General features: G+C 34.5%; 1 protein-coding gene across 1 annotated transcript in view; it reads left to right on the top strand.

Annotated features, from left to right (window-relative positions):
- The window catches only part of LMBRD2 (LMBR1 domain containing 2), a 37039-nt gene extending 25762 nt beyond the window's left edge, over positions 1-11277 (top strand). Inside the window, exons 10-18 of the mRNA XM_014947655.1 lie at positions 93-274; positions 1048-1181; positions 1396-1501; positions 2233-2330; positions 4429-4532; positions 5627-5673; positions 6228-6330; positions 7560-7689; positions 9538-11277. Of these exons, the coding sequence (XP_014803141.1) occupies positions 93-274; positions 1048-1181; positions 1396-1501; positions 2233-2330; positions 4429-4532; positions 5627-5673; positions 6228-6330; positions 7560-7689; positions 9538-9598 (965 nt within the window). The 3' untranslated portion in view covers positions 9599-11277. The remainder of the gene's footprint in view (positions 1-92; positions 275-1047; positions 1182-1395; positions 1502-2232; positions 2331-4428; positions 4533-5626; positions 5674-6227; positions 6331-7559; positions 7690-9537) is intronic.
- Positions 11278-11952: the final 675 nt, after the last annotated feature.

The following is an 11952-nucleotide window of genomic DNA, read 5'->3' on the forward strand; positions in this document are numbered from 1 at the left end:
AGAAGTTCATAGTTTTTTTTGAGGGACTTCCATTTCTGGTTGTGTAATTTTCATTAACCCATTCCGGATGTGTGTGTGTTTGTTTTTTCCAGAGTGGTACTGGAAATGTCTCCTACGACCATGGTTTTACAGGGTGCTTGCAGTTGTCCTGGCCACGTTCTCTGTAATTGTTGTGTGGTCAGAGTGCACATTTTTCAGCACAAAACCAGTTTTATCGCTATTTGCAGTTTTCATACAGCTGGCAGAAAAGACATACAATTATATATACATAGAGGTAAGTTTGAGATAATCACTCAAGAAAAGTCTTTTCAGGTAGATTGCTATTACAATATTAGTAGACCAGATTGATTTAAAAATCAGTCTCAAAATAATCTGTCAACTTTCAGAAGTTCTCTAAAATATATAATACCAAACTTTGTTTCTGTGGAGGGAGTCTGCTGTTTGCCACTTCTTACAACTCTCCATTATGGGCTGAAGATGTTATCCAGTTGACTTAAATGTCATATGTGGAGTAATTTGTGAAACATCAGCTTAGCTGTTCAGACTTTGTGTCTAATCACCCATGTGTGTGACCTCTCTTTCCTAAACAGGAATTTGCTGCTGACCAGAAATCCAGTCACACACGTGGCTAACATATGCACACACAAATTTATCAGTAAAGGAACTGAGCTGAAAAACTCTGCTATACTAACAAAATAAGTTGAATTGAAAACACTTGTTTTTATCACTTCTTGTTAGGAATAAATGTCTAATCAGTCGTAATTATTGAGGCAATTGCAGCTATCTCATCTACCTAGCAAAAAGAAGTAGAATAAAACGTTCCTAGGGTCAATTGTGTTAGTTTATATGAAGAGCAAAATGTTACTACTATAATTCTCAATTTAAATTAGTCAGTAAAACTCCTGAAACTCTTCTCAGAGATGGTGTTAATGTCCTATATCAAAATGAAAAATTAGACTACAATCAGCGTGTTGCAGACTATGTGCTGAATGCATTAAAACCTTTAGTAGAGTACTATGTTGAAACAACATATTTTTTTTTTTCCAGATGGCCTGTTTTCTTACCATCTTTTTCCTAAGTATCTGTGTTTACTCTACTGTCTTCAGGATCCGTGTATTTAACTATTATTACTTAGCTTCACATCATCAAACAGATGCATACAGCCTCCTTTTCAGTGGCATGTGAGTATGTTACACGTATATTGCAGATTTTCTGTCAAATACTCAATTGAAAATGTCCATGAAACTTTCAATTATAATCTTTCATTTGTAATCATATGGGTATAAATCATAATGAGCTATACATAATGATTCTGTAATATATCCAGTTATAATTTTTTAATATTTTTAGTGCAATAAATTGTTTTAAAAGCTGTTGCGTCTTGTATTGGTGCAGGTTATTTTGCCGTCTTACTCCACCATTGTGCTTGAACTTTTTGGGCTTGACCCATATGGATGCAACAATCTCGCACAAAAACACTCAGCCAACAGCTTATACATCTGTAAGTATAGAAATGTAGTTTTGAGGCTTCTGTATGGCTTGGAGAATACGCAAAATATTTTCAAATTCTTCCTATAGTAAGATTCAGATATTCGAATCTTTACACTAGTATTAAACTGGGTAGAAGTACTTACTTGTATACCAGGACTTTGATAATGACTGCTAGCTACACAGGAGTCATCAATAGTGTGATTTTTCTGTTTTGATCTCTTTAGCCTAAGAAAGTTAAGTGCTGAAGAGTTCTTTTTTTCACTTCCTAATAGCTTTAGCTTCCACTGACTAGCATATGAGAGATCTTTATAGATTGGAAGCAATCCTAACTTGCCACTGAAAACCAGTGAGTTTGGCTTTATTGAACAACAAATTTCTGTGGGACAGCAACTTACACCTCACATCTTTGTTGTTAGCAAATAGATTCTTGGTGTTGTGCAGAGACTTTTTTCACAGCAGATTAAAAGATCCCCCAGATTTGAACTGGCTCTGGATTAGGTGAGACAGCAAGATCTAGTGTCTTTGAAACCTGAGAGTGGATGCACTGTTAGAGGTGGCCTTTATATCTGGGACCAGCTGTCTGGATCAGATCTGTAATGGTAATACTTACCTATGTTTCAGTAACTGTAAAGGATTGTGTGGTTATGTGTTGTGGACTGAAAACAATGAGATGGCACAATCTTTATGGATACATGTAGAATATAGCTGATTAGAGCTTATTCTTGTGGAATTTTTTTCCAGATAATGGGATCCATGAGAGTGCTGACTTTCATTGCAGATGGATTCTATATATATTACCCAATGCTCGTTGTCATTCTCTGTATTGCCACATACTTCAGGTAAGTGATTTGCAATTCAGACCCTCCATGTTTCTTTACATCAATAATAATAGTTTCAGCAATCAGGAACAAATTGACTTCTTCTCTTCCAGCACCTGAGTTGTGACACATTAATAAAAATGCAAAAACTAAAACAATAAATTGATATTTATATATGTGAAATGTGTACATTTTAAGAATATTGACTGTATTAACACATAACTAAGTTGTGGGGGTTTTTTCTCCATTAAAGTTCATTCCTATATTTTGGGTTCTGATCTGTTCAAACTTCAGAGCGCACATACATTAAGATTCTGCTTTTGATATTAACATTACTATGAGGAAGCTACGGCGAGACTCAGACACAGACCAATTTGATCATGCTGAAGCCCACTTTATTGTTTTAACAAACTCTTTTATATCTTTCTTACAAACGTGTGTCCATGTATAGTTGGTTCACTTAAAGTCCAACAGTTCATGATTGGATGACTTCCTCCTTCTTTGTTCTCTGCTGTAACTTCAGTAACTTTCCTCTGCTGGCTATCTGACAGGTCCTTAATCTTGTTTACTCCCTTCTTCTCCAGACTCTCAGGGCTCTTCAAGGATACACAGGTGCCTGCCCAAGGCCGATGCTAAGGCTCACATTACAATCCCAGGGATAAGCCAAGGTTTCCCACAGGAAGCTATGTTTTCAGCAAGGCTTTTCCAATAAACTAAGCGGCATTAACAGAAACTTTACATTATGAACTTTTTAACAGACTCAACAAATTCCTATGTCACCAGACTTCAGTTTGAAAGCACAGTGGTTTAAATAATTTGGTCTTGTTTCCCTAAGCCACCGTTTGTTGGAGGCTGGAAGGGTGATGGCAGAAATTACTGTTGTTTGCTTGCTTTATCCTTACATTTCAAAATGTCAGCTTTTGACCACTGTAAGGGATGAGATGCTTTCAGTCTGACATTGCTCGGCTACATTTATATTGACTTCTTCAATTTTGCATTAACATTCAATCAGAAGCACTGTATATGTTTTGAGTCATGTAGAATGTAGTTAAATGCCTTGAATGTCCTTCAATGCCCTATGCACGTCCATAGATTGTAAGACAAGAAGGATCCAGTCCTAGGTTTTCCCTGCTTACCTTCAGGTTTGGTGACAGAAGTGGTGGTAGGAGACAGAAGAACCACACGAAAAACAAACAGAAAAGCCAATGACAAGAAAGTAGTTTGTGCAACTTCTTGTCCATGATGATGAATGCCATAGACAAAAGGAGGAAAAGAAACTAAAGGAGAGGAAGTTGCTTCGCTTGAACTTTAATGCTCTCTAATAATTCAAATACATGCAAAAAAAAAATAAATTAATTAAAATCTGTCAAGGAAGGCTGTCTCCCTTATTTAACCCAGAAGTCTTAAAAGTTCAGATAGTACAGGAAGAAAACTTTTCAGTATAAATATACAATGAAGATAACTTTGAACATGATACTGGTGCTGCAGTTTGGAGAGAATAAAACAATAACAAGAACAGCAGTTGTGTTCTCAGATGTGAAACTGAACAAATGAAAGTAGTTTCCTGGTATCTAGCTGCAGGACTAGTTTAACAAAGATGGAGAAAGCTTACTATCTGACTTTTACCTGATGGATATCCAAAATGGTAGCTGGCATCGCTACAGCTTAAAAGTATGCTACACATTTCTCCTGAGTAAAACCTGAAATGAATGTTGTTACTGTTTCAAATCCATAGAAATAACAATAGGTAGACATTTTATAAAAATTATCCTCTGGCAAAGAAGATTCAGTGAGATAACTAGGTATAAATTCTTTTATATCTGAGAACATTTCAAACAATTGCTTTATCTTAAATCATTTGCACTGCTCACACTATAAGCAGTTTTATCTCTCTCTTTGAATAGGACGATTCTGTCACATTCAGTTGGATTTAGGAACATGTCACTGTTCTGAATTTTATGTTTTCTTGGTAGTATAATAGTCTGCCTTCTATATTGCTTTTTTGCTTGAATTGTCCATAAATTTCTGAACAATTTGTTTTACGTTTTGCAGTGTAATAAATCTAAATTAGTCATTGTAAGTTAACAAAGGAAATTACTTCTCCTTCTCCTTTTACCAGTTTAGGAACTCGTTGTTTGAATCTTTTGGGATTCCAGCAATTTGTGGGGGATAGCGAAATGACCTCTGATTTGATTGACGAAGGAAAAGAGCTAATCAAAAGAGGTAAGTTGGGTCCTCTATCCTAGTCTTCCTGCAAAATACATGTTGTTGCATTAAAGTTGCTTGAAATGTTATCCAAAAAAACCATGTAGCTCGTCAATATTTTGAAAGCCGTGTTGGACTTCATTGACGTCTGTATCATCTTTACTCATCCAGTATCTGTGTTTTGTATATTTCTAAATATTGTGCAGTTCAGTTAAGTGGTTCTCCTGCTAAGTCATTACTGATCTAATAATACGCAAGTGTTTGTGTAATCTGTTATAAAGGAGAGCACTTAAATTGTCTGTATCATAAACAAACTCATTTTAATCTTTCTTTGTGTTTGCTGATTGAGCTGCCCAAATTATTTCATTTTCTTTAGGATTTTTTGCTTTTTCAACTAACTGTTCTGTAACACAAAGCATGTTGTTTTGTAGACCAGTAAGTTTCTGCTGTTTTGGAGAGCTTTTTAACTTTTTAAATGTTAATTCTTATTGAGAGTGTTACTTGAAAGTTGTTAAAAGCTGTTGTGGCTCTTAAGTAAACATTTAGAAATTAAAATCTCTGGATACAATGCTATATTGTGGAATGCTTTCATTCTTGTTTCATAGTTAATGAAAAACAAAAACTAAATTTACTTAGAGTAGGAGTATTTCTTTTTTGGGGGAAAGGAATGTCTCTCGTTCTCTTAAATTTGAGGTTACTATTTATTTGATACTGTAATGTTACACTTCCAGCGTAATAGCAGATAAGGACACAAACTGGGTTGTATTTTGGGCCTTGCTGGACTTCAGCAAGATTTCGATTCAATTGTGCTTAAGTTTCTTCTTAACATCATACTTTTTCCAGCTATTTCTAGGAGGTTTTTTTTTCTTCTTCTTTGCCAGCTGGTATCCAAATGTTATATCTTGACCCAAAATACATCATGATGAATTCATTTTAATGGGAAACTCCATAATGATAGCCAAGCAGCTTTTGTTTTTATTTAATTGTACAAGCCATCTGTTTCAATAAGAATCTCCGCTACTTAACTTTAGAATCTTCATTGTTTGTTTAAAAAAATCAGTAATGATTTTTCCTGTATGGAGCTCAGACAAACGTTTTTCTTTAATTTTTAGAGAAAAGAAAACGACAAAGGCAGGAAGAAGGTGAAAACAGAAGAAGGGTATGAGATTGTTTTTGTTAATTATAATCTTAAGATACTGCAATATCTGATAGGCTTTATTTCATTCTACTTCATACTTAAATTTTTACATATTAAGACATGATGGAATGGAAACACAACAGAACAATGAGCTTGGTAAACATGGCCTGTCCAAATGTTTCTTGTGCTGTCTTCATCTGGTTATTTTACCATTCTACCACTAGATGGAAGTAGAAATCAAAAAAAGCAATGTTCCCACAGTAACTTAAAGCAGTTGAGTCAAATTGGAGTATAGATTTAACATGTAGTTTGTTTTCTGCAAGTCTTTTTTGTAAAGAACAGTTATGGTAATTAGTTTAGTGAAGGGACATATCTTGAGTGTAAAACAAAACAAAAATTATTCCTGCATCAAGACACAGAACAGGAATATTTTCAAAATATTACTTTCATACTCTGATACGATTGATGAATTAGCTCTAAATTGTGGGTCTGCAGTGTTTCTTGATCTTACATAAGCTTTTTTGTGTTACTTTTTCCTCACAGCTTGTGTTATCTTTTTTTCGTCTCTTTTCCAGGAATGGAAGGAGCGGTATGGAAATAGGGATGATTCCACTAGAAACAGGGCTGTCCACACAGACCAAAAAGAATCCAGCTTCTCAGAGACCAGTATCAGTAGACGTAAGCTTTGTGGGTTTTGGAGGGAGTTTGTTTTGGTTTTTAGTGTCTTGTCTGCATAACACTGGCTGTGTGAGTAGCTTCACGTAGATTTGTTTTTGTCGTAGATAATGTGCTGATATATTCCCTTCTGTGGCACAATGCCATCTTGCCTATTAAAGACACCTGAAAATTACTGTATTTCTTCCCATCTTCAACACTTCAACTAGTGGAGGTTGGAGATCCTGACTAGTCTCAATTACTTGGTCTTCTTATGGGACATAGAATGATTGCAATTTTAGAGTAGCAGTTGTCAACAAAGCAGCCTTGGATATGTCTTGAGGTTGGGAGTTTTAAATCTCAAAATTTACCTCTTCTGTTTGCAAGTGGGTTAATTAAAGAAATGACCAACAAATATAAAGCCAGTAAGATAAGGCACTACTGTATACATGTCCATTTAGTAGTATCTGTTCGCAAAAGACTTTTTTGTGGATGTGCTAAACTTCTAAAAAGTTTATTTGTCACAGTGTTAATGTTTTTTTTTAATGTGTTTTATGTGCTCTTGTAAGCTAACAGCAAGTGAGATATGATACTGAAAAAGAGAAGGAAAAAGGGGGAGAAGGAAGGAAGCTTTCAACGTGCTTTTGAAATAACTCTGGTAGATTTCCCCCTCCTCTTAACAAAGTTGGAAACCCAGATTTTCAGTGGTAGACTAACTGAAATTATATGCAACTATATTTTAATGTTAACCATGTGAATATGTAGCATTCCAACACCAAAATAGGCCATAGATAGTGGCCTAGTGAAGGTGGCAGAGTGAACTGCAAAACAACTATATTTATTTAATTAATGAGATTGCCTCTTTAAAACAAACAAAACCATTTTACTTCCACCTAGCTTAGTTGAAGTGGGAAGTTGGGAAGATGAATGGGTGATTGACTAATGGGTTTAAAAGTGAAGTTTGCATGTAACTTCTAATTTTCTTTGATTCTTTGCAAAGTAGATCTCATCCTACTTGAGTGGCAAAAGAAAATTTGTAGTTGCAATGCTCTGGAGATACAAAAATTAGATACTACAAATTTGAGCGTGTAGACAGATTTTGTTTAATATTGAATCTATTCTAAATCATCACACTGAAAGTTTGGATGAGACAGTAGCAAATTATTATTCTGATCATTTCAGTTTGATGTCTCCATATGCTCCAAGGTGTTCATAGAGCAAATGAGTGTCTTTCCTTCCTTTTCCCTATTCAGCACTATCAAAGTATACCCGATCAAATGGTAGGACTGAAAGAGATAGAATAGAACTTCTCCAGGATGCAGAACCTTTGGATTTTAATGCAGACTCAATTAATGATGACCCTCTTGAACTGGACTCAGGAAGGTGAGGAATCTTCTGTGTTATTTGCAATTAAATGATACTCACGTCTTCTGACCTGCAGCAGCTGTATCAGATAGGTTGGCGACCAAAATTGATCATCTGGCCTGTTTTCCTTTTTTCCTTTTCCCCCATGATATGGGAAATGTTTTAAAGCTAATTGAAACCTAAAGGTTTTTCAGCTTTTTAGAAATATCTTAGGAATCTTTGAGTTTAATATAATTTTGTATATTGGCCAAATCTGAAAAATACTTTATATAAAACCAGAAAACTGGAGAATGACCTGCATACGTACAATAAAAGGTTTTCTCTAATTTCCTGCAAGACTTTAGAAAGCTCGCTTGATTTCCCTATATAAAAGTTATCGTAATGGGCTGCCAGAAAGAAAACTGACTATTACAGGACCAGTAGTTGCAGGAATACACGTGAGGATCAGGTCTTGGAACTACTGGAGTAAATGGAGTAAATTAAAATCTGAATTTACTGAACAAAAAGTCCCAGACTGCACAGCATAGCTCTGTCCATAGTAGAGAATTCTGTGATTCTGCAACACCAGATTTCCTTGGCTGTGAAACAGAGTATCTTATATACCTGTTAAGGTCTGCTCACACTTAAGAAACAAGTAATACATTTTATGGGTGCTCTTTTTTTATCCAGCTGATTATGATGTGGAACCCTTTAGTGAGAAATAATTTTAAATTTCCTTATCAAAGGTTATAGTTTACATTACTTTTCTAGGTAAAACTAGCACACCTGTCTGATAAAAAATCATAAATTACATATCTATATGAATAAATAAATGCTAGTTCAAAACCATGCAAAGAATGCTGCTAAATGACACTGCCAGGTTTTACAGAGTGATTCATGAATGTTGGCTAGTTTGTCTAGTCTAATGTCACCGCATTTCAAAAGTTGATTCTTCTTAAGCAGAGGAGTTTGAAGAGGAACTAGCCTAGCAGTTCTGTCAGCTGTTGACCTCTGTAGAGTGTGAAAAGGCTCTGATAATCTACGTGAACAGGAATATGCACATATAATTCTTTTGGAGCAAATACTTTTCAAGTACAGTATCTGAAGTCTTAAAGTGGAACATTCTGAACTTTTTCTGTAAATAAAGAAAATCTGAGTCACAGAGCTTAGTTGATCTTTCCTGTAGTAACCTGCATTTCATTCCATAAAGGTCAAGAATAATTGCCTATGAAATTTAAATCAACTTAAAAATAGCTTGTATAACATTGATTTTTAAAACTGTGGCTCCTTCAATAGTTCAATAGTTACAAGCATTCTAGGACAGTAAGAGCGCTGGGGGCACTCGTTTCTGGCTTTGTGTCAGTTCAAATTCTGGTAAATACTGCAGAGATAAAAGTACATTGTACTTGCATTGGAACTTACTTGTTCTTTTAAAATGCTTTTAAAATATATCTGACTAATAATTTGTGAAGCTTCTTTTTTCCCCACTAAGTGTACAACCATTTGTTTTAGTTATCTTTGATACTGTATTTCTCCTATTCCATTTCTGTTTCACTCAATGAGATCTTCTGTTAATCACCCAACCTACTTTTGGATGTTGTTGTTTTGGTTTTGTTTTGCTTTTTTAAAAAAGAAAAAAGTTCTGTTGAACAGAAACATTCAGCTTCTTTCCTGGAAATTAAGTTATTTAAGACTCCCAGTCTTCATATCACCATGAGACTTAATTTAATGACTGCCTGTCAGATTCTCATGGAAACAGTAATGCAGTAGAACTTCAGATTCTGTAATTCAGTGGGAGATAAGGAGTAAGAGTGCAGTGACAGTTACATAAGTCTTTATTTTTCTATTTCCTGTGATACTTTTTCATATTTAAAATTGCTTCTGCAGGTACCAGCCTGGTGGGAGATACCTGTCAATGTCTCGAAGCGAAATATTTGATGATGTCTAAACTCCTGAAAGCTAAAGAAAATTCAGTGGAAATCTATTTCCTGCTTATTGCTTGGAAAATACTGTATTCATGATACATCACCAAACCAGGAAAGACCATTTTTGTTTAAAAAAAGAATATGAAGGAAAAACTAATTTGCAAATGCACCTATATGATAACTTTACTACTTATGACAAGAATATGCTTCTTCTATTGTAGATATTGTTGTGCATCAGTGTGGGCTTTTGTGTCATGACCAAAAGGAGAAAACTATTAATTAAGCTAATAGTAAGTAAACTTCAGAAATATACTTAGGGCTCAACATGAAGGGGATATTTTAGAAGGAACTTTTTTTGTATTTAGCAGATGCTATGAGAGCATCTTAATGCATCCAAAGTGCAGTTATATCAATTACTATAGCTAACACTTTCTATAATTTTTCTATTTGAACTTTTTGTCTAGTCCAGCATCTACTGAATTAAATTAAGGCTTCTTTTGGCTTCAGCGGTCTTTGAATCAGACTCTGTATAAGCAGAAAGATTGAATGGCAGAGAGTTCTTCATAAAATCATAAAATAAAGTACATGGTCTTCATGTACTTCAAGTACTTCAATCATCGAATTATATGATTCTGTGAAATTTGGTGGCGTAAATTTTTAAGCAAGGTGTATTGGTCAAGAAAGGCTATATTTTTTTTTTTCCTTTTACAACATTATATGCAGATAAATGATTTTAGCATGTGTAAATAGTTGAAATTGAATATGGACCAGAGTTTCACTGTCATATGAGCATATGTGCAATAGCAAGAATACATTATCGAAGTTATGATGTCTGCTTAAGATTTTTACAGTTGTAAATCTTGGCACACTAACGTTTTTTGTAACTGTAGAATAAACACAATGTGAAAAATCAGTTAGATGCTGAAACCTTATAATTTGCACACACCTCAGGCACGGCTTCAAACAAATATTTCTTTAAAGGAAGGGAAATACATAGCATGAGTAGATAATGGTAAACACTTTTAGTGTCCCAAATGCCCTGGTTGCATTATGTACATGTTTTTAAGGTGCCTGTATTTTGCAGTAAGTTGTTGCAAAAAGAATAATGCTTATTCATTTGAATGCCATTCAAAAATGCCAATTATTAACAGTGTAAAAAAGCTTCACATTAATTTCATTGGTGTAGATATATTTTTAAACTGTAGTTAGTTGAATGAGTTCTTAAATGTAATCATAAGGTAAAAGATGTGGTTGAATTCATGGTATTTTAGGAAATTTGATTAATTTAAAATGTTGCTTTATTGCAGTTTGTCTTATGTCTTTTACCACTTGGGAGTTTTCTTGTGTGCTTATTGCGAAGTCATGTTGAAAACCGAAGAAAATATGTTTCTATTGTAAATTCTTTATCATGCTTAAAAACCAGACATCCCTTAAAGCAACTAGGAATGAGTTATTCTGATAGGTAAGATTTCATGAACAAGGTGTTCTACTAATTTTTAAAAATAGTCTTTGTTTTCTGAAGTAATTGTTAATGGGGATCTAACTACCTCCTGTGATTTAGTACATCATGTGTTTTAACAGTAGTGGTATTTGTAATGTATTGATCTGCCTGTTTTGAAACACTGAATTGTTACTATGAAGGAGAAAAAATACTCTATTTGTATGGGAACAGTTATTTTAATAAATTGGCAGACATAAAATAGTCATGACTTCTGATCTTAGGTGAATTCACTGTATGACAGCTGTGTCCACATGTATTCAAGCTCATGAAATTTACAGATTATCTATAAGAGGGCATTTTTTTAGTTTGGGTGTTTTGTGTATTGTGAAAGCTTGATCAAAATCTTATGGCTGTATCAGGAACTGGAAGCTGAAAAAATTAGACTTTTTAATTCTGGTTGTTCTTTAGCAACTTTTTAGTACCGAATTAATTTATTTTAGATCTACTTAGAAATGCTATCCTGGATTCAGCCTTATAGGAAAGGGATTGTATATGCTGTTGGGCATCCATCCACATGAATGTTCTTAGACTTGATATTTCTGTTTTAAAATTTGCATCTCATTTAATTGCCCAAAAACTTATTTGTAAAAATATTTAGATGAAATGAGGTTCAGGTTCTTTTTTAACTCTTGAAATGTCACTACAAAGGGATCTAATTCAGTGCTAATGGAAAAATGACAGAAGGCACATTTGCTTTTCTGAATGCTTGTATATCCTTACCTAGCCCCTGCTGACTTTGGAGAGGTAGATCGAGCATTCTTGGGGGCTGGCTTTTCCCATTGCAGAAATCAGTGGAATGGCTGCAAACAGAATTTTCAGTGGAAACTTGGTCAAGATTTTATATACAACAGCTAACTGGTCCCCGGTGTAAGCCTT

This window comes from Calidris pugnax, unplaced genomic scaffold (genome assembly GCF_001431845.1).
Source record: "Calidris pugnax isolate Ruff unplaced genomic scaffold, ASM143184v1 scaffold156, whole genome shotgun sequence".
NCBI lineage: Eukaryota > Metazoa > Chordata > Aves > Charadriiformes > Scolopacidae > Calidris > Calidris pugnax.